This window comes from Dioscorea cayenensis, chromosome 8, assembly GCF_009730915.1.
Source record: "Dioscorea cayenensis subsp. rotundata cultivar TDr96_F1 chromosome 8, TDr96_F1_v2_PseudoChromosome.rev07_lg8_w22 25.fasta, whole genome shotgun sequence".
Lineage (NCBI taxonomy): Eukaryota > Viridiplantae > Streptophyta > Magnoliopsida > Dioscoreales > Dioscoreaceae > Dioscorea > Dioscorea cayenensis.
In genome coordinates this window covers 4392640-4414922 of record NC_052478.1, presented here as the reverse complement: position 1 = coordinate 4414922, position 22283 = coordinate 4392640, and the positions used below count along the sequence as shown (strand labels likewise).

The 22283-nt window shown below is 37.0% G+C and overlaps 2 protein-coding genes across 7 annotated transcripts; both read right to left on the bottom strand.

Moving 5' to 3' along the window:
- Positions 1-1809: 1809 nt before the first annotated feature.
- LOC120266714 (pentatricopeptide repeat-containing protein At5g52850, chloroplastic) lies at positions 1810-6727 on the bottom strand. Of its 6 annotated transcripts, none has more exons than XM_039274369.1 (4): positions 6562-6727; positions 5815-6104; positions 3102-5709; positions 1810-2973 (listed from the first exon to the last, which is right to left on the bottom strand). In XM_039274369.1, exon 3 carries the CDS (start codon positions 5695-5697, stop codon positions 3280-3282), a length of 2418 nt encoding a protein of 805 aa, XP_039130303.1. In that variant the 5' UTR covers positions 5698-5709; positions 5815-6104; positions 6562-6727; the 3' UTR covers positions 1810-2973; positions 3102-3279. The 6 variants fall into 6 exon arrangements, with proteins under 6 accessions (XP_039130303.1, XP_039130305.1, XP_039130300.1 ...); XM_039274371.1 differs by having other exon boundaries at positions 5815-5886; XM_039274366.1 differs by having other exon boundaries at positions 3102-6104.
- Positions 6728-7829: 1102 nt separating this feature from the next.
- LOC120266320 (protein TSS) lies at positions 7830-19247 on the bottom strand. The gene is made up of 23 exons (XM_039273940.1): positions 18811-19247; positions 18639-18700; positions 18412-18504; positions 18253-18325; positions 17242-17559; positions 17034-17098; positions 16426-16557; positions 16005-16046; positions 15157-15684; positions 14899-15059; positions 14189-14714; positions 13579-13641; positions 13380-13481; positions 12942-13262; positions 12763-12855; positions 12577-12678; positions 12369-12473; positions 11859-11992; positions 11366-11549; positions 11135-11266; positions 10913-11025; positions 10370-10451; positions 7830-10278 (listed from the first exon to the last, which is right to left on the bottom strand). Exons 1-23 carry the CDS (start codon positions 18878-18880, stop codon positions 8374-8376), a joined length of 5406 nt encoding a protein of 1801 aa, XP_039129874.1. The 5' UTR covers positions 18881-19247; the 3' UTR covers positions 7830-8373.
- Between the last annotated feature and the right edge of the window lie 3036 nt (positions 19248-22283).

Here is a 22283-nt window from a genome sequence, read left to right as displayed (position 1 = left end):
ATATAGATCCATAATTTCATTTATGTACAAGGTATTTTTTAGACCTTCTTTCTCTTTCATATTTTCTTTGAGAAAGGCGACAAGCACCAGAACTCAAGAACATGCACGTGTAGGGAACAAGGCTCAACGCCGACCCACATGTCCTCACCTTACATAGGACATGTGGTTTAATCTCGGGTCCTCCCCGAAACGAATGCCCTACACAAAGAACCCGATACCAATTGACAAAAAGTCCGTTGGTTTTCTCTTTCATATTCGCATCACATTGCAATAATCAATATTCATGGACGTAGAATATAATTCTTTCAATTGAGGAAAATAAAAGGAGTTTATTTTGCACCTGTATTTGAATTTTTTTTTTTCAGTTACTTAAAATCCTTAATAAAATATGTAAATATTATTATTTTTTTTTTTAAAATTGTTTGCATGAATCTCTTTTTTGTTTAAAGGTTATGGAAATATTCATAAATTTACAAATTTTACCAGAGTTGTATTAAATAAAATTTTCTTCTCATTGGTGTATCCACCGAGTTGACATAAATTTATCAAAATCACTTGCTTCAAGTGATGAGCGGCATTAATATGAATTTTTTACATGGCGTATGACATGAAAAATGGTGAGGGTCAGAATTAACTTATTCACGTACACCTTTGATAGGTTGACACAAGTTTACCGTTAAAGGTAAACCGGACCCAAATTCCTCCACAATTAAAACCAAGGCCAAAAAAAAAAAAAACTTTTTTTTTCTTGGAAAGTTAGTCCTGGTCACGTAATAAATAAAATGTTCACATACTTATACTTGCATATATCTTTTGGTTTTTTTCCTTTGTATTCTTGAATAAACCTTTTGACCATGTACTTTTTTATACCTGCTACACTGTGCACAAAGAAGAGTCATATGGCAACATTAACACCATTTAGTGAGACATGCATTGCATACACTCTAACAAAGAGGCTCATTCATCAAATGCTTTAACTCTCTTAACCACAAAAATCACACCAAGAACAAAAATATGAAGTACCACCACCATTGCCTGCAGTTGGAGTTGCTGAAAATTTAATGATATTGTTGGCTGGCATGACCTCATAGTCATAGGTGGTGGTATCAATAGCATGTTCTGAGGTTATCAAATGGATTACCAAAAATAGAAATAAGAATAATAATCAACTTTATCTTTTTAGTATTTTTTTTTAAAAAAAATAGATAAACCACTTCAATTAAAATAAAAAAAAACATAAAACAACCTTCCACTAATAGGCAGTGGAAAGAACAAAAAATAGAAAAAAGCTACAACTACAAACCACTAAGAGTGGTGCCACAATAACAGGGGAAAAAAAAAACAGACGACGAAAGAAAAACACATAGAAAAACAAAGACAAACGAGGAAAAATAGACCCCCTCAAACTAATTTCAGAAAATTAGCCCGTGAAATAATCCTGAGCCTCCTTACTAGATGGAGCCCCACTAGCCTTCTCCACTCGAGGACCTAAAAACTCCAGACTACGTCGGATGGAAGATATGAAATCCTCTGACTTCACTCTTTCAAAGAAAAAAAAATGGGTATAGAAAATCATAAAAGAAAAGTTTTTGTGTGTGTGTGTGTGTGTGTGTGTGTGTGTGTGTGTGTGTCTGTGTGTATACTATACTCCCCAGAACAGATTATAACTGCATACACACTGTTGGATTTTCATTGATGAACACTTGTATATATTAACAAACTCTGGCATTCCTTGGAGGCAGAAGAGTTAATACAAGTATCAACAGATCTTATCATTTCAATTAAAAATTAATAATTCACTAATCCATAATGAGAAATCTAGTATTGATCAGACAGATGTCACTGACTTCTTGAAAGTATTATTATTTCAATGCACATACTAGTCTACAATGAGAATTTGATTTCATAAAAGGATTACTAAGTTGTCTGCAGTTATGGGAAATTGTTCAAACAGCAAGGAAGAGCAAAAACCTGAATTTAACTGCAAGCAGACTGCTTCAGAATAATCTTCCGGTGCCGTGATATACAACAATAGCTCCAAAAATAGATACTCCGCTGGTTGTTTTCTTGGGAGCTGTAGAGGTATCAATATATGCTACTCTACTGCTGAAGTCCCATTCACGGTTTCTTTATCTTCATCATAGGATTCACGGTTTTGTTTAGCCGAGGGCCTCGGTCCCTCAATCAGCCTCGTCTTCTCCATCACTGTAATCGGCCCAGCAGTTGCCTAGATTTTCCACTACTCTTGGTGGCTTAGGACTTGGGGGCTTCTATTGTCAGCACCTTTATTAAACTTCCATAAATAGAATCATGAGAAGCATTATGATTGTATTCAAGTTAACAACCTTGACTTTTTCAGATCACTGGGACTGCACACTTTCTTTTTCATTCTCAATCTCTTTCAATGGATTATCAATGTTACCATCCCCTTCCATTCAACTTCCAACAGAACTGTTAAAGGAGCTGTTTGAAGATCTTCTGGTTCATGCTTTCTCCACAGTACAAGTGAAGAGTTATTCATTCATGTTGAAGGCTGGTATTCCAAAAGAGAAGAGAATTGTAGCTACTGTCAACCATACCCTTAAATTTCATGAGTCTTCATGCCAAGACACACTGCATCATCTTCAACCTCAGCTTAGCTTATGAAACTGAAATGACGAAGCTGGCATTTAAGAAGAGCGTGAACTCAGTGAGGGAGCTTGACCTTTATAAACAAAGTCAAGGTTGAAGAAAACGCGAAGCGTCTAGACATGAAACGTATAATGAAAGTCAATGATATGTTTGATGATAGCCACAAACTTTTCCAAAAAGAATACCAGCCTTCTGGCCTCATCTACAGCAGTGATTTGGTTTCCAATAACTGAGCCACAAACTCTTCCGAAAAGAATACCAGCCTTCTGACCTCATCTGCAGCAGTAGTCAGGCTTCCACTAGAGTAAGTGCAATTGCAACAGCCTGATAATAAGCCACATTCTGCAAAATAATAGTCAAGATGATTTATCCACAACTACAAACTCTGTGGGTGAGTTAAGGGTTAAAAGACATAAAACCAGATGAATAGATAGAGACACATGGTACATCAAAGATAAATAGGAACAAACCTGCATATGATCAGACACTAGGAAATGTTTGGCCAGACTTAAAGAGACTCATGCAGTTTTCTATGGGCATTTCCCAGTGCTTTCATCACTGCCACATTGACGCTAAGCACTGCTGCGAGGATGAACAAGTCAAAGTGAAAGTAATAGAGCATGATTCAGATACCATGCTGCTGGCGGTTCATTTGGGAGTGTTCCTCATCCAGCTCCAACCGGGGCACTTGATTGCCCTTCTTTCTTTCATCAGCTTGCGCGTCTGCTCTCCCATCTCCAGCTTCCCAGCATCATCATAAATACCAGCTAACAGCACATAAATTGCTGGGTCCATAGGATCCAGTTCCATGGCACACCTCGCCATGCACTCCCCGAGCAGCAAGTTACCATGGACCTTGCAAGCCCCCAGCAGCGTCTTGTATATCAGAGCACCAGGCTGAAAAGGCATGGTCTGTATGGCACAAACTGCTTCCTCTAGTCTGCCAGCCCTTCCAAGCATATCTACCAGGCAAACATAGTGGTCTGGCTGGCAAGGAACACCATACAAGTCACTGCTCATAGTGTTGAAGTACTCAACACCCATGTCGACTAGGCCACCATGGCTGCAAGCATAGAGCACCAACAAGAATGTGACTCCATCCGGGGAGGCTCCCGCCAGCCTCATATCCTCAAAGCTTGACAGAGCTCCAGAAAACTGTCCATTTGATGCCAGCCCTGATATTAAGCCATTCCACGACACAATGTTGGGTTCTTTCACCTCCGCAAACACTCTGCGAGCTTCATTAATGCTCCCGCATTTGCCATACATGTCAATGAGGCTATTTGACACCGAGATCCAGCTGCCCAGACCGGACTTCGCCGAATAGGAGTGCAGTTGCTTGCCCATTTCCACTGCAGCCAGGCTGGCACAAGCTGATAAGAAGCAGGAAACACTAAAGTCATCCATCAGCACACCCTCACCATGCATGCAAGCGATCATGTCCAAAGTCCTTCGGTGAAGGCCTATTTGATTCAGCCCCTTCGCCAGACTCGTGTAGGTCCATACATCCCTCAAGGGCATTTCTCTGGAGATGCTTAAGGCTTCGCCTACCCTCCCATATCTAGAATAAGCATCGACCAGAGAGTTGCCAACACTTATATCCCACTCATCCAGCATGGTCTTCAAGATATAGGCATGGAGCATTTGGACATGAGCCACAAATTTTGGAGATCCGCAGCCTTTGAGGATAGCAGACAAGGTGAAAGAATTAGGACACACTCCATCCACCCGCATAGCCTCAAATGCAGCAAATGCCTCCGGCTCATGCTCATGGCGAACCAGCCCCACAATTAAAGCAGTCCAAGAGACAACATTTGGTGAAACTATCCCTTCAAAGACACGAACACAATCCACAAAGTCAGATTCGGAGGGAAATTTTGCATACAAGTCCACAAGAGCATTACCAACCGATGCATCATGTGCCAGTCCAGACTTAATCACCCGTGAGTGAATTTGCTTCCCTAACATCAGGAGGGGAACATCAGAACAAACATTAATGAGCTTTGCAAAAGTGAATGAATTGGGTGAGATTTTGGCAACCTCCATCTGCTGAAACAATGTGATTGCTTCTTTATAGTCTCCTGTTTGGCAGTAACCAGTAATCAATGCTGTCCAAAGCATAACATCTGACTCCAATGTCTGTTTCATTACCTTCAGAGCATCTGCCATCCTGTGACACTTGGAATACATGTCCACAAGTGATGTTTTAAGAACCAGGTTTAACTTTATCCCCAGACGAATAATATGTGCATGAACCAATCTCGAGCAGTTGGATCCAATAGAGGCACATGCCTTGAGGAGCTTAGTGTAAGTAAACTCATTAGGAAGCACCACTTTGCTTGCAAGCATAGAGGCATACAGCCACATTGCCTCTCCCCAGTCCTCAGCTTCAACACAGCCACAGATTATCGTAGTCCATGATACTATGTCCTTATCATCCAAATTGGTGAAAATCTGGGATGCTTCTTCAAGCATGTTGCACTTGGAGTAGAAATCTATCAGAGAGCTTCCCAAGACTGCATTGCATTCGAACCCACATTTCACTGTCAGGGCATGAGTGCGCTCACCAAGGTTGTAGTTCCTAAGAGCGGAGGCACATTGCAGGATAACAGAATATGTGAACTCATTTGGCACACAACCAGACCCTAGCATCTTTTCAAACAAATCAAGAGCCTCCTCATGATTGCCACAACGAACATATGCTGAAATTATAGAAGTCCAAGAGGCAACATCTCTAATATTCATGCCATCAAACAGTTTGCGTGCTTGGTTGATTCCGTAGCAACTAGCATACACTGGGAGGAGAAAATTATTGAGAAGTAGTTGATCCTGGAAGCCTGACTTAATTGCTGAGCTGTGTGCGCAGATACCCTTCCTCAGAGACCTTGTTTTGCAGAGTTCTAATAGCCTGAGAAGGCAAGAGTCTCCTGAAAAGAATGACCCTGCTCCTTCACGCTGGACAGGTCCTAGCTTTCTAGGCAGGCATGGAGAAAGAATGGGGCCTGAGATTTTCATTTCCGTTCGAAGAAAATGGGTCGTGCAGTTCGTGCTTCTTAAGAGAGACATGACAATGAAATTCTAGTGCCGGTACCAAGGTCAGGGGTGACAGTCTACTAGTGGAGCTCAATGAAAGAAAAACATAAATAATAAATGATACGACTGGCAAGGTATGAATCAGCTTACTTGATAATGCTTTCCGTCTTGACATACAAGATATATCTAGCGATCATGCATAACCTTTCCCAGTGAGCAACTCTATAACAAAGGTAGCAAACTCACAAAACACTAGAAACAAATCAAGAATCAATGAGCAGGAGTAACATCAAATCATTGAGAAACTAAAACAAACCAACATCACATTTATGGATCTGAGCACACAAAAATCCCATAAAGAGTTTAGAAAAGAAACTCAAGCTCCAAGAAAACATCAACCCCAGGCCTTCTGTATGTTCTCCACTCCAGCCTCTGTTGCACTTGAACCAGAGCACCTCACAATTCAGACCTCAAACATCCCGCAGGTATATAAAACAAGGTTTATGAATTGCAAACAAACTATCAATTTTTCTTTCAATTAAAGAGATGAAAATAATTGAGCATTCCTTCACCAAAACTATATGAAACGGATCCAAAATGCAAAAGATAAAAACTTTTTTTTTTCTTTTTAACGCGTTCCCATGAACAATAAACATCAGTACTTGGAATCCCAGACCTCAAAAAAAGAACTTCAGAGCCCATCAAAACGCAGGTCTCTCCCGACAAATTTCTTAGCAAAAAAGCAACTTTTCCCGAAAACCCACTCCAAAATCACCACAAAACACATAGATTCACTTACGCTAATCCATAAAACGGATTCAGAACACAACGACTCTAATATTTCTGAGAATCAAAACAAAAAATCAAGTAAATCCCAGAGTGGTAAAGAGAACCAACCATGGATAGAGGAGCCTGCTGACCCGATGGCGCTGGAGAGCGTTACGAAGGCCCTGAACTCGAAAAACCCACCATAATGGCCCTAGATCGCTGAGAAAGGAATCGGAGGAGAAGAGGAGAGCGCAGGGCTCCGCCAATGAGCCAGAGAAAGCGTTGGCTTTCAGACGAGATGGTGATAAACCGCGAGAGGTGTCTCGGGATCAGAGTTTTATTGTCATTGTGGGGCCATGATGAATTCCCACCATTAATTAGAGCCAAAAAACTAAAACTATTTTTTATTTTATGAATTTTTACATATAAACCTTACAAACATTTTTAATGATTCATACGACCACATAAACCATATATTGGTACAAAAATGCCTATTTTTGAGCATGACATATAAGTCACCAAAACTGGGTTTTTTTTTTTTAACATAAAGTGCTTATTTTAAGAAGAACCTGAAATCAAACCTAAAAATCCACGCAAAATGAAGATATAAGTGTTGTGCTTATTAAACTTATTTAATATTTGTGTAAGTTCTTAATTTTTTTTAAATAAAGTTATTTTTCGCTTATTTATAAAAATAAAAAAATAATAATTAAAGCCATACGATGGTTTTAAATTAAAAACAAACTTTTGAGAATTTGTTTTGATTATTCTTTTCGTTTTTCATATTTTTCATCAACGTTCAATATCTAAGGTGTTGAATGTTTTTGTTTAATTTGATTAATATAAATCCTTTTTTTGTGTATAAAGCCCAGTAAACTAATAATTGTATATATATATATGCCCTTCAAAAATTTGTAATAACTTTAAAACTCACTGCTCTTGCAGTAAAAGAATTAGTATTTTTTTTAATAAATAAACCATAATTTTATTACAAAGTTGAAAAAACTGGTACAAACCAACAATGATACAACAAACATTTGAAGAGTAATTATATGATTTTCTTTTATGTTGAGGGTATGGATGTGAGAATCTGGATCCTCATTAAGTTCAATACTTAAAATTCAGTAACAAGGGACATAATTCAAAGTGATAGAAGATAGATGAAAGAATGGATAAATTCTCCTACAAATGAACAACAGCCCTAACCCTTTAGGTCTACATATAGGCAACCAACAATACAAGTATACCTCATGTACATATACAGGCATATATACACCTAATATACATACAGGTATGCATACACATCTAACACAAAGCACAACACAAATGCAGGCAAACAGAAGTTTCATGGTGCAAAGTGACATAAATATGGTCAGATGTTCACTTAAGAAAACTAATAAAACAATGTTCTATGATTGATTTATATTCTTATAAGAAGAGACAGTGTAAATGAGTCCATAGTTTTGATTCGCCGTCCAATATACATTTATCATTTCTCACACAAGGTAGTGCCAATACATACAAGACGTCTAGTTTTACAGATATTAAGCAATCCTTAAACAGGTTAACAAATCAGGGAAAAAACAACTCCAATATAAGCTTTAACGTCGACAAATGTTCGAAAGATGCTCAAAAAGATCAATTCAAACAAGGAAAGACGAGAACCTGAATTAACTGCAAGCAGGCTACTTCAATACAGTCTTGCTCTTCAGTGTCATGGTACACAGCAAAAGCTCTGGAAATGGATTCTCTGGAACTTGTTTCTTTTTCTTGGAAGTGGTAGAGAGATCAGGGAAATATGCCAATCTACTCCAAAAAATAATAATAGTAATAAACAACAAAAAATCTCAACTTTTCCATTGTCCAACAAATTTCCTCAATTCCTGTCTCATAGATTTCCTTTTATCAGTTAGATAATTCATGGTTTTGTTCATTTGTCACTCAGCTGGATACCTCAACGATCTCAGCTTCTCCATCACTGTAATCTGCCCAGCATTTGCTAGGATTTTCCACAACTTTTGGTGGCTCAGATGCTTCCACTGACACCTCTATATTATCTTCAGAAGAATCATTATTACAGTCATTTTCAAGTTCAGCATCCTTGATTTGTTCAGCTTGCTCAACCTGCTCAGCTTTATTCTCATCCTTCATTTCTTTGGATGGTTTCTCAATGTCATCATCATCTTGGACTGAAACTTGAGTAGCTTCACAAGCTTCCACTGGAACAGATGTAGGCAATGATGCTGCAAAACTGCTTGGTGATTCTGGGCAACTGTGTTGGGATGGTGAATCGGCATTCGGTGATCCTGGTTGGCCATTTGGTGAAACTGGATGACCATTAGGTGACCATGGCTGTCCAGGCACAAACTCTGCTGCATTTGGATTCATTATTCTAGGACTGAAGCAGTTTGCATCCACTATAGTGATGTCACCATTCTGAAATCCAGGCTTGTTTCTTGGAACCCGATTTCCAGACCTGTTGTATCCACTAGATAGTCGAGGACCATAAGGAACCCGGGCAGTAGCAGATTGATGAGGAGTCTTGCGCACTGGATGCAATACAGGCATTGGAGGGGTGTTTAATGGTGGAGGTAAGATCCCTCCATGCTCTTTAAAGGCAGGCACTATAACTGAGCTAAAGACGGGTATCATAGATGGATTGAATGGAGGCGCTGATGCCGACAATTTCTTGCTTGGTTCCTTGGCAATCTCGACAGCTTCTTGTTTTTCACCTTGTACCAGTAATGGTGGTTTTGCAGTTTCAACTTCACTAGACATCTGCTCTGATGTTCCATTTCCTAATTTTGAACCTTCCTCCACAGAATCAGAAGTAGGCTCTTCTGAAGCAGATGAAGCTGGTTCACTTTCCTTGCCTTCATTTTCTGTTTTTTTGGCTATTTCTGCATATTCTACAACAGATGAAACTTCCTTGCTTTCTTCTTTAATGTTGCATTCAACAGTGGCTACCACATTCTCGCATGAAGTAACATTCTCTGTCTTTGGTGACTGTACTTCTGTTACTGTAATATTTTTTGTATCCGAATCTCCTTTCTCAGGAATAACATGTTTAGAATCCTTATCCTCTTCAGTAGTCAATGTATCTGTTTTCTCTACGTCAGAAGGATTCACTACAATCTGTTGAGTGGGAGTTGGTTCCTCAGCTGCTGATTCTTTGGGAACTTGTTCTTCAACGGCTTTCACTATGGTTCCTGGTGGGGCCAATGCAACTTCTTTGTATGATAAATTTTTCCTTGTTGAAGGAACACTGACTGAACTCGGTGACGGAGCAGGGCTAGAAGAAGCTGATTTGATGACTGAAGACTTCTCAATGTTACCCGATGAAACAGCAGTAGGGGTGGCCGGTTTTGGACTGAAGCTTGAACTCTTCAAAAGTTTCTTTGATATAGGACTAGGAGCACTACTAGCCGGAACAGCTTCATTAGGTGATGATGTCCTAGAGGGAGAAAAACTGGGCGAAGATCTTCCTCGATATCGAGCACTGTCTCCGTTGTTTATTGCATTTGTATTAAGTTTTGCGAGGCTTGGTCTCCTTGAACCAGAAGACTTGCGGGATGAAAGGGATCGGCTTTTTGGGACAGCTTCTTGCCATCCTTCATCAGATGTGTCACCTTGGGCAACATCATCTTCTACTGCATTCAAAGTAGAAAAATGAAGTGCTGCAGATGAGGGCATGTCATCTTTAGATTCGATGGGTTGAGTTTGGTTATTGTTCTCTTTATCACTAGTAGAGTTCTCTTTCCACGAGTAATCTGAAACTGGAGGTGCATCTTTTTGGTCATCATCCTCAACTGTCTCCCATTGGTTTTGACCCATTCTGCCTTTGATCTATTATAAACAAGGAAGATAGGTATGAATTTCCAAAGAAAAACAGAAAAATTTCATGTTCTCATGCGTAATTCTAGGAAGCAACTAATACCTTTGCACGGGCCTGTTTCCTTTGCATTTCTCTTGCTTTAAGCTCGGCATCAGGATTGATATAATCCAAAAGATCTGACACGCTGGCTCAACAGAGCAAGTGACATAACAGACAGGCAAAAATGTGTTGGTTAAGATTTTAAAACACAGGACATAAAACAGAGGAAAGTTGAAATTAAACAAGATCTTATTATGTTCTTTATAAACACTAAATTATAAACATGTTGTCATACAACATTAATGTGCAATACATTGCTCATGCAATCATTCTGTAACTCAAAGGTCCAAAACATGTGAGTGAGGAATTATTTATTTCAGGCAGGCTCCTACCAGACATCACAGCATTGTCCCACAAAAAATGTCTCCTCTCGTGTTCATGTCCAAGTCATATTTTTAAACATGTAATATTTCTCTCTTAGCGATATGAGACCATTTAATTCATCCCATATATGCAATTCTAAACATAATAAGAATCAGGGTTGGGTATCACATTCTATGAGACTAACTTTGGTAATTTCTATCTTGAAGTAAATTTTGTCCATACCTCAAATGGCCTTTACTAGCAATGGAAGCATCTGGTTTTGGAGTACCATTTCGTGCAGCTTCCTGTTGCTCTAGTGCCTTTGACTCAAAGTACTCAAGCCATGCAGCAGCATCCTGAATGAGATTCATGCCATTCGTATAAGAATTCCAATATATTCCAATTACAAAAGGTAGGGGAACAGATACAGGTACAATCACCATCCAAAGCATTCAATATGTTTACCTGTGTGCGGAGATCTTCTGATCCCAGTTTTGCCTGAAGTATACGCAGAGTGGTTTGTTCATGCTGAACACTTAGAGTGTAGGCCTCCATCAGAGATAGTGCAATGGCAATTGCATGATAACTGGCTGCAGTCTGCCAAATAAGAAAAGCCAAAATGATTTTACACGTATGTATGAGCTTTGTATGGCATGAAATCAGTACTGACAGATTGACAGATAAACAGAAACAGACCTGTATGTGATCTGCACCAAGAAGTCTTTGGTTGCACTTAAGGGCCTCATGTAGGTATCTAAGAGCAACATGGACATTTCCCAGCCCTTCTTCCATCATTGCCACATTTATGTAAGTAGCGGCAGTGTTAGGGTGTGATGGTCCACAAGTCAAGTGTAAAAGGTATAGAGCACGATTAACATACCTAGGAATAGGATAAATGGATAACCATGAATTTTACCTTATCATGAAAACAGAGCATGCATAAGAGTTATAACAGCTTTGTAAGGACCCAAATCTAACACCTCAGATTTATTGAGAAGAAGAAATGAACTGAGAAGAACAGATCTGATAGTCTATGGCATGATGTGTCATAGTTTATTAATCAAGATATGAGAAAGGGATTGTCATAGATGATCATTATTTAAAATCTACACAGACTTTGGTCAGTACCTTATGAAAAGAAGTCATTTAGATGGTACAACTAAGAAATAATTTAGGAAGCATTACTTACTTCAGAGCCAGTTCAGTATGTTGAAGCCGATAATAAAAAACAGCAAGATCACCATAGCTTTTCATTGTATCTGGATGATCAAGACCAAGCTCCCTCTCATTGATATCCAAAGCTTTTTGTTGGTAGATAGTTGCCTGCTCAAATCACATATACAATTAGATATAAAAGTACATTACAAAGACTACAGGCCTCATTTAACTGGCAAACAAAACTCTGTTCAAACTTATATATTCCCACCATTTTTAGAATTACAATTCCACCTTGATGAGCAGCAGTTGTGTTGTTCAAGCTATTTTAGATAATTATGACTAGGAATAACAAAAATAACAACCATGTAATACACAGAATAGACCTTGGTTACTCCTATGCATTACAATAAAATTATAATTCCTACACTCATTCTTGTTTTTCAAGTTTTCACCAATCAAGAAGAGGCACAAAAGGTTTTGATCATGTGGCTGGATAAGTCCTAGCAAAAATTTCAGTCTGCCCTGGTTTGACGACATGTACCTGGTTAAAGTCTCCTGTATGGTAGAGTACAACAGCCAAAAGGCTATATGCTCCTGCAGTCATTCGATGGTAAGGACCACAGACTCCCACAAGCTTGGAAAGTGCCTTCAATTTTTTTTTTAAGAAAAAAATATCAGTGCTTCTTGATCATTCCAATGAAGAAATCTCAATACATCTTCTTATGAACAATCTTTGAAAACATTCAGACCTTTGTGCCATAGTTGACAGCATCCTCTAGTTTTCCTTTGTCCAGAGAGGTTTTGGATGATTCCAGCAGAGTGCGACCATCTGCAGATGAGCATGCCACATGCTGCAATGCCAAAACCAGGATTAAAGTGTAGAAAAAAACCAGTCAAAATTTAACTCCAGTTTACTAAGCAAAACTAGCTGTTACTTTGTATACAGGAACCAAGCTGATAACATCGGACTTCAGGAAAGGAGATGGGGAATCCATATCATAGTCCCTAGGAACAAGTTCAAGTCCCACCTGCATTGTGAAACAAGCTAACTTCATATGCAAACAAATATGAAACCTTTTTCCTTTAAACAGCATATCATAGCTACGTGCAGCACCTTGTGGCAAAGACCACGAAGTATAGCAAATTTTCGCAAATCACAGGAATTTTCTTCCTTCCATCTCCACCCAAATCTTTTTAGAAGGAAGATTTCCAACCATTTGCATTTCAGCAATGCATCATTAGCTAAGTCTTTGTCTGCAGCTTCTCCAGGCAAAGATCCCAGCAATACATTTAAACATGATACAACTGATCCAGCCATTTCTTCTATGTCATCAACAGCTGCTATAACAGCTTGCAATATATGCTTGAATGCGCGAACTATCATTTCATGAATACAAAGGGACTGCACATGTGGGAGCTTGTCTGCAAGTTCAACCTGGTATGATGTACAGAGAGACATAAGAGAGGGCTCTAACATGTATATTATCTCCTTCATGATGTTTTCAATTGAATGTGAAACAATCAAACAATTGTCTTATATTTATTAACTTACAACAGATCCCAATGAACGCATTTGCAGACCCCTAGTATGCATAAAATCTGTCAATGTCCTCCCATCAACAGGAGAAAGTTCAAGTGAACCAAAATCTGCTACCTGATATAATTCACAGTATCCACAACATACAGTAAGTCACAACGTACAATTGCAATAAATAATGACATCAACAAGATGACTGATTAAGCACACTTACCAGCTTCGGCAAGGCTGTGTCTTCATAAAACTTATATGCCATTTCGATCAATTCATCGGGTGACTGTTGGTAAAATGAAATTAGACAAGGTGAAGAACAAAATTGAATAATTTACATAGCTCTAGCCGGAACAAGCTTAAGTGGGTGACAGAAAAGCCTGAAGAAGATATACCTTTCAAAAACTGAATTTCTAGTCTCTTAAAAGGACCTAGAGATGAACTGAAGAAATAATCCTGGTGAATTTATTGGAGTAAATAATAGTCTCGCACTGGTTAATATAGTAAGTTTAAACTTGAATATGTAACTTTGGTCTCCTATTGCTCTTGGATGATATGTTTGGCTTGCATGTACTAGAATCAGGCCTCCAACTAAATAAACATTTGACTTCTGTAGATACATAATATGTGTATGAACAGGAACGGCTCAAGGGACCAGAGCATGACTAAATTCCAAACTCCAGATAATTAATCATATCCAAATTAACAGGGACCCATCACAAGCTTATCAGTTGCTATGACTAAGGTCGCAAGACTCTCAACAGCATGCAGAATCAGAACTTTGAAATGAAAATGCAAAATGCTCGAAATTAGCATGAAGGAGCAGGTCAAACCTTAAGATGTAGTCCAGTTTCAGATTCTTTCAGTCGCAAGAATGCAGCTTCAGGAAGCAACTTCAGCAACACCGATTCCTTATCCACACTTTGTTTATCCAACTCTTTTGAATCTGAAACTTTTATCAAGTGATTCTTGCTTGCAACAGAACCATTACAAGATGAATTTTCCTTTCCTCTGGGATCAGTCTTAACACCCTTGTCATCTGTTTTTTTCTTAATCTCTTTTAGCTGCCCGAATTGTTTTCCAAGACCTTTAACAGCTGGCTCAACTTTGGTCTCTTCACTTTTCTTGGGTTCAGTTTTCCCCTTATCTTGATTTTGCAAATGCTGCACCCAACATGCTCCAAGCTCCCACCGAATTGAGTTTCTCTGCTTCGGAGCTGCTTCTTCTAATTTCATCAAACTATCTGCTAATATTTTTCGTACAAGAGACCTACCAGGCTGCAAATCTTCATCATCCATACAATTTGTACGAGATGAATTGGATGATTGAGAGGATGACTTATGCAACAACATTCTCAAGCTGAAACATAGAGACAAATAAAGATTTTTCAATAAGCATCACTAATCATTAGAACAAACTTGAGAGATCATCTCCTAATTGACACCAAACTTATTGCTACCTGTTGATGAACTTATAATGAAACATAAAGAGCCTAAAGGGAAGATACCAGTAATATGATAATTAAGTTCTTCCAGGTGATTACCTGTTGACGTTTAAGGCATTGCTCCCACCATCAGGCTGATCTTCTATATCAATATCTTGCAGTGTTACAGGAACTCCTACCAATCCAACATCTGTAGGGACGCTCACAACAGCGGTATAACCACAATGCCTAACAACTACCACGCCAAGAGTAGCAGTATCCTGTATAGCTACAATGCTTCAGTGTTCAACAAGTAAATAGGAAGAGCCTTCAAATGAATGTGTGTATGATTTAAAATGGAAAAGATTTACTTCTTACATGAACGGTGGCACTCTCATCAGCTGTTATCCCTTTCAGTAAGTTTCTTTGAGCAAGTTCTTCATTAGACATTCCAGAAGCCTGACTCCCATCGATTTTAACATCCAATTTAGCACTTGCATCTGCTGCATCTCGTGTAACTACAATATTTAGTTCCCCAACTTGCTCACATGGAACTACACTAGAGGGACCATGTGGCTGTTCATTTGATCCTTCTTGGCAAACAAGATTCTGAATAACCCCAACAGCCTTAAAAACAGCAACATCAACAAAAAGACTATGAACAAGAAATGCCTTCCTATCACGGATTTGTCTCTCCTCGGCAGTTTTACAAGGCATTGCAGCTAGAATAGAGAAGTCCCTGGCCCATTGCCTCTTATCATGTTTCCCATCTTTTCCTTGTCCACCACCACTACCTCCCCAGTTTTCATCCTCTATCGGAAGAGGTGGGAAAATTGATGGAGAATCTGCAGGCAGAGGAGGAACTACCCATGTATTTGCTCGGAAGCCATATGGAAGATTCCCAAACTGAAAATGATATGTTACACCAAACTTGAAGTGAATTTAGAGGCTAGACGCATTCTAAACACTTTTAAAGAAGTAGGTAATTAATATGGCCTAAGAGAAATTATTGCAATTATTTGCCTATGGATCAAGAAGTAAAGAAATATATAAACTGCCAAATATTGGCCTTACATTTTTTTTTAAACTTATTTAAGCTTTCTGCAGAGAACCTCAACCTCATTGATATATGCTAACGAAATATGAAACTGTGAATTCAGAGTTCTTCAAGAAAGCAAGATTTCTTTCATTTTAACATCACCAGTAAAGCATGTACAGAAAGTCACCTTGTTGTGCTCAGTGAAAGCTTTCATGAGAGCTTTATAAGCCTGCATACAAAATCAATTAAAGGTTAAAAACATTCACGGATTGAAAAAATGAAAATATAATAGCAGCATTTCTAGCACATGGGTTTAAATAAATAAAAGAAAATAGAGATCATTTGAATATTTTGATTCTTCTTAAAGAACATTATGAGAAGAAACATACATAATTATAAGTTCACAGCTACACTGTTAGCTGTAGCAATGGGGCAAATGATACACATATCAACTCTAAAGGCAGGATGTTATGATTCTGAAAACAAGATTGTATAGTTATAGAGAAGCAATAGCTATAATATAAAAATTAAAAAAAAAAAAAAATTGACCACTTCTCTCAGTTTGGATTTAATTCCTGAGATTCTAAGTTGTGAAAAGGAGCACTCACACCATCAAATGCTCGGCTGATCTGTTGCAGCAAGCCAACCAGAGAGTGGCTAAGAAGAGAACGTTTTCCAGCAGGATAGAATCCTTGTCGAGAAGCCACAATTGTTACCGGCTTCCCATTACAAATCCTTACCTGCCCACAATGTCAAGCCTCTCTCAATCAGTTAGTTCAGATGAATATAATACAAATAAAAAAATAATAAATAAATAAACAAAAAGGCCCATTCTGATATATTGATATGAATCCACAACAAAAAAATAGAAATTTACAACTTAAAACCCAACAGAAGAAATATCTCATGGAACATTGAAAGTAAAACCTTTTGCAAAGGAGATTTTGAGCAAGAAAATTCAATCAACCTCCTTCATGGATTCATATCAAACTTAAACAAAAATAAAACTTCAATAAATAAACAAAACATGAAATCGACATGTATCTTCTCAACTGAACAAATAGAAAAGAGATACTGTGACCATTTTTCAAATGGACCAAAATTTGAACTTTAACAAATAAGCAAAAGAAAGGGTGAACCAAAGATGACTCATTTCAACAATTTCATACTGAAAAAAAAAAATACACTTTAGAAGTAAAAATAGAAAAAGACCCACATCAATCTGAAATAAATCATCCTCCCTCTTATCCTCCACGAATGGCTTCGAAGACCTTCTTATATCTGCACCGAAAAACAAACAAACAAACAAAAAACCAAAACCCCATAAAAAGAAATCCAAATTGTCCCCATTTTCCCAAAAAAAAAAAATAATAATAATAATAATAATAATTAAAAGAAAAGGAAAATTAAAAACATAATCTCACATTGGAACGGAGGAGATAGATGCGCAAACGAGAAGAAATCATAGAACTGGCCGAGCTTCGGAGGTGGATACATGGGCTCATCCTTTTGCCCACCAACACCGCCGGTAGCGCCACAGGAGGAGGCAGCGGTCGGCGATCGAGGAGATTTGCTAGAAGCTTTAGGGGCCGATTCCGCTGCCCCTCCAGCGTGGCAATCAGGATCTTTAGGCGAGGAGCCGGGCCTCGAGGAGCCATTCTTGGAGGTGAAGGCGGTGGTGCAAGCAACGATGTCAAGGAGGCGGCGGACATGGGCGACTGCGAGCTCCTCCGTGTACTCCTCTGCCATTAATGGCGGGGAGATCCGTTACGTTGTACTCGCGATGCATTTTAACAACTAAAAGTTTCCCGCTCAAATTTGAAAATTTCCAATATATATATAACAAATTATTCACAGTTTTTTTTTTATTTTTTTATTTCCAAAATATGAGATTTTGAACCCTCTCTCCTTTGTTGAGAAACCAGAGTGGAGGAAGTCCCCACTCCACATCCTAGCCTCCCAACCTATTTTTTATAAAAAAAAAATTCAATAATTTAAGGCATAAATTCATTGTTGTATTATATATTTATATTACATATAATATATAATAAACACCATAAGTGTTTTTTAATTATTTTAATCCATATAATTTATTTTATTTTATATAGCATTTTGAAATGGATATCCCGTGGGAGAGCAACCTCTTTGTCCCATTATAGGGGACCAAAATAATTTATTCCTCCATCCCGATCCCCGTGGAGGAGGGAATTTGAGATTTTTCGTCCCACACTCATCCCATGAATTAGTTAACAATAAATTTGTGAAAAATAATTTTAAAAAATAACAATGCCTGAAATTTTGAAAGTTGTAGAACTACTTCATTTATAATCCTAAAAATGCATCCTAAGTTCGAATTTGAAACGAGGAACTAATTAATGAACGGCTGAGATCCAGAGTACAACAATTCAAGAGAACAGGGGACGCCCATATCTTACCATCGACGATGGTGACGTGGCAGGGCTTCAACGCCATGATTTCCACGTTGTCTTTTAGCCGCAGCCCGCGCACCTGTGCAAAGATGAACAGCATTTTCAGTGCAAGGTCACCCAAAGATCAGCAAGTGTCCTCCAATGTGGGGCCAGACGATTACAAACCTCATGAGAGAGGGAGTAGTTGGTGAGATGGCAAGTATCCACGTGGACGGTTAGCAGCTTCCGGATGTCAAGAATCCTATCCGTTGATATTCCCTGGAGATTATAAATAAATGAAACATTACTACATTAGCCATGCTGACAATCTAGTACACGTACCCCCCATGCAAGGAGAAACGAATCCCGAACCCAACTCCATTCCTCGTTTCTCAACATGTTTCCTTATTTACCTTGAGTGTGAGTTGGGTGTAGTCTGGTGTCTCAACGGTAATATCTACAGCAGTGGGTAAAACTGCATAAAAATGAAAAAAAAGAGGTGAAAAATTAGTTCGAGAGAGAAATAAGTTAAAAAAGATTTATCTAATGAGAGAGAGAGAGAAAGAACAGGAAAAAACACAAGACCTTTCTCTTCTTTCTTCTTCTTCTCTCCCTTGGGCTTGTGAGGCTTTGCTTTGCCAGCTTTGGGAGCCATCTTTTTGTATCAAAGAGCTAGAAATTAACACACACACTTTGAGCCACAAATGAGGAGAAGAGACTAAAAGGAAAGAGAGAAGATGTAACTAATTTACATAAGGAAAAAACAATTATTAATATTTATTAAGAATAAGAAGAAGAAGAAGAAGAAGAAGAAGAAGAGTTGGTGAGAAGATGATGGGAGTTTGAAACAAGAAGATAAAGAAGAAGGACAAGAGAGGAGGAGAAGAGTTTGTTTGGTATTAAGGAGGAGTGTGGTATGTGGGATAAGGGTAGAGGATAGAGGAGATAAGGTTATATGGATGTCCTTCTTGGAAACATAGAGAGAGATAGACAAGGAGAGAACTACACACACACACACACACACACACACACACACACACACAGAGAAATTAAAGAGAAAGAGAAAGAGAAAGAGAAGAGAGAGAGAGAGAGGGTGAGAAGAATAGGGGCCTTTCATTCCTCAAAAGCTGATCTCTCATGGCTTGTGGTTAAGGCATGTATTTTGTATGCTTGCTATTAGTGTTTTTAGTCTTTATTTTGGTCAATATATATTTGGAGTTTGGAATGTTTAGTTAGTTTTGAGATTAATATTTTTGTTTTGAAATTGAAAAGGATAAAATAAAATAAAATAACATTACATGCATGGCTCTGAGCCACAGGTTTTGGGATAAGTTTCCTTCCCTGGCTTCTTTCTAGAGTAAATGGTTTAATTTTCAAGCTAAACTTATTTTTTAAAAAATTAGAAACAACATATTTTAGCTATTTTTTGTAATTTTTTTTTTTAATTTGACTTTGTTTGTTTTCTTTTTTGTGCTTGAGATGTGTTGTTGATGGATGTACATATCATGAGTGCCGTGTTAAGATTATATATATATATATATATATATGGTTAATTCCTTGGAGCATTAATTAATTAATATTTGGTAAATTAACGTTATTTAATTATAATATTAAACAAATATATAGAATGGAAAGATTAAACATAACTTGAGAGAGGGAATATTAAATATAAAATGTCATGGTACGTAATAGCTCTCAATTAGCTTCATGGAGTTCAACATAAAAAACTATCAATATTAAGATGAATAATTAACCTTCCTTACCCTTTTCATTTCCAAGCATGTTTTTTCTAAAAAAATATTTTAAAACACAAACTATGCATGCATAATGAAGAACATATTATATTTTGGATTTGTCGGCTTGATATAACTTTTTATGGCTTTTAAACTATTAATATGAACATAAAAACTAGAGACGTGACTTAATAGCTTAAGTTGCATTGAGTCTAAATAAACATAGAGTTAAAAAAAAAATCTAATTTTTTTTGGCACAATAGTTAAGAGTTTGCCATTTGTCCATATTTATAAAAACAAAAAAAATTATTTAAAAATTTTTGCTGACATTGTTGTCATAATTAGTAATATTATTATTGCTTGCACTCAACAAGGCAAAGTTTTCCACCATACAAATATTAAGACAAAAATAATCAAACATTTATCAGCAGTATATAAAGCATCATTGTCCTTCACTTTAAACAAATCTTGATTTTAAAATTTAATTTAATTCCAAGTTTTCCAATCTTTTGCTCCTTTTTGAATTTTAATTTCTTATTTATTAATTAATTTTTTATGGTCAATAACCATGTTGAAAAAAAGAAAATAATTAAAATAACACAAAACCAAAGTACTACTACTTATTATTGCTGTTGTTGTTGTTGTTGTTGTTATAACTGGTACCTTTTATTTTGCTTTGATTCAGGCTCCATTGACACCCCAACTTAGCCCCATCCATGCAACAATATAAATTTCACATATATACCATATAAAATTAAGATTATCATATGCACATCCATATTCCTAGCTAACCATTAATTACTGCACCAAATCATTAACCTACACTGTAAAGGACAGACTTAAGTACCTTGAAATTTCAATTCTAAGAAAATATGTCTCTATTATTATGGGAATGAATGCAATTACTTTTTAAAAACAAGTAAATAAGCAAATGCAATAATCATATAAGATAATGTAAAGAGCTATAAAGATGTAGCCCAAAGGCATATATAAAAGGCTGAAATGTTTAGAAGTAACAAAAGAGTATAAAAGCTATTTCTTTTATATATATATATATATATTGACAAAATATATAAATAAATCACTATCTGCACAGTTTATTACGCAAAGAGGGGCATTTGAACTCTTAACCTCTTATATAAGACTTCTGTGCCTTATTGTTGGGCAATATCAACACTGGCTATATATGAATAAATATTTTTTTTATGCTTGCATACACAAAAAGAAAAAGTAATTTTTGTTTTTTTTTGTTTATATATCTCTAAAAAACAAAAACAAGACATATACATTTCTTAATAAATAAAATATTATGTATACTACTTAAAATTAAATTTATTTGTATATATATATATATATATTCCTCCACTCCACACACTATAAAAAATATATCATAAACTATATAAAAATTATTTTTATAATAGTAAAATAGACTTTTATTTACATTCCTAAACTAGGTGTGATATAGCGGTATACATATAAACAAATTGAATTTTAAGAGACATACATGATATTTGGTTTATTAACAAATATATATTAGACAAATTTTTTTTAATAAAAACCCTTTGATGTTTTTCATGTTTGTACATAACAATCCACAAGACTGCAACAAAATAAAAATGAACTGAAGTGTTTTGTATATAACGATATTGCATTCCGTTTCCAACATTCCATGTTCCCAATAATATAATACAATACAAGCAAATTTATACTTTTCCGAGGTCTCAGATGCAAAAACGCAAAAAAAAAAAACTCTAAATTTTGAAATTAGGGTTGGTGTGTTGGTGGAGATCTCAAAGAATAATTTTGTCGTCATTATGAGGGCTTGGCCCAATAATAAGTTGTAGGCCCAGCCCAAATCTACGAAAAAGATACCCAAAGCCCACGCTGTACGAATCCCCAGACAAACATGTGCCGTAAACCCAGCAAAAGGTCCTGGATCTAATCATATTATGCCACGTGGACATGCTAACGTACTACCGATCTTGCCCCGCATTGGTTCAGTGCAATAACATCCCTTGTCTTTTCATAATTCCAACAGTTCTTCTTCTTGTGAGTGTGCTTTTTAAAGGAATTATATATATATATCTGGGAAAAAATAATTTTGTTGATAATGAATTGGGAAATATTTGAACCATCGACTTAGGATGAAGTTTATCAAAACACAAATAAAAATATTCCTTTATAAGGACTTCTTTTTTTTTTAATGGAAAATTAGGGATGTTTTAGGGTTTATAAATAGTTTAGGGATGTAAATGTAATAAATGGTTTTAATGGTCAATTCCATTATAATTTACGAGCTTTGGACTCTGTTTCTCTCTCATAGAC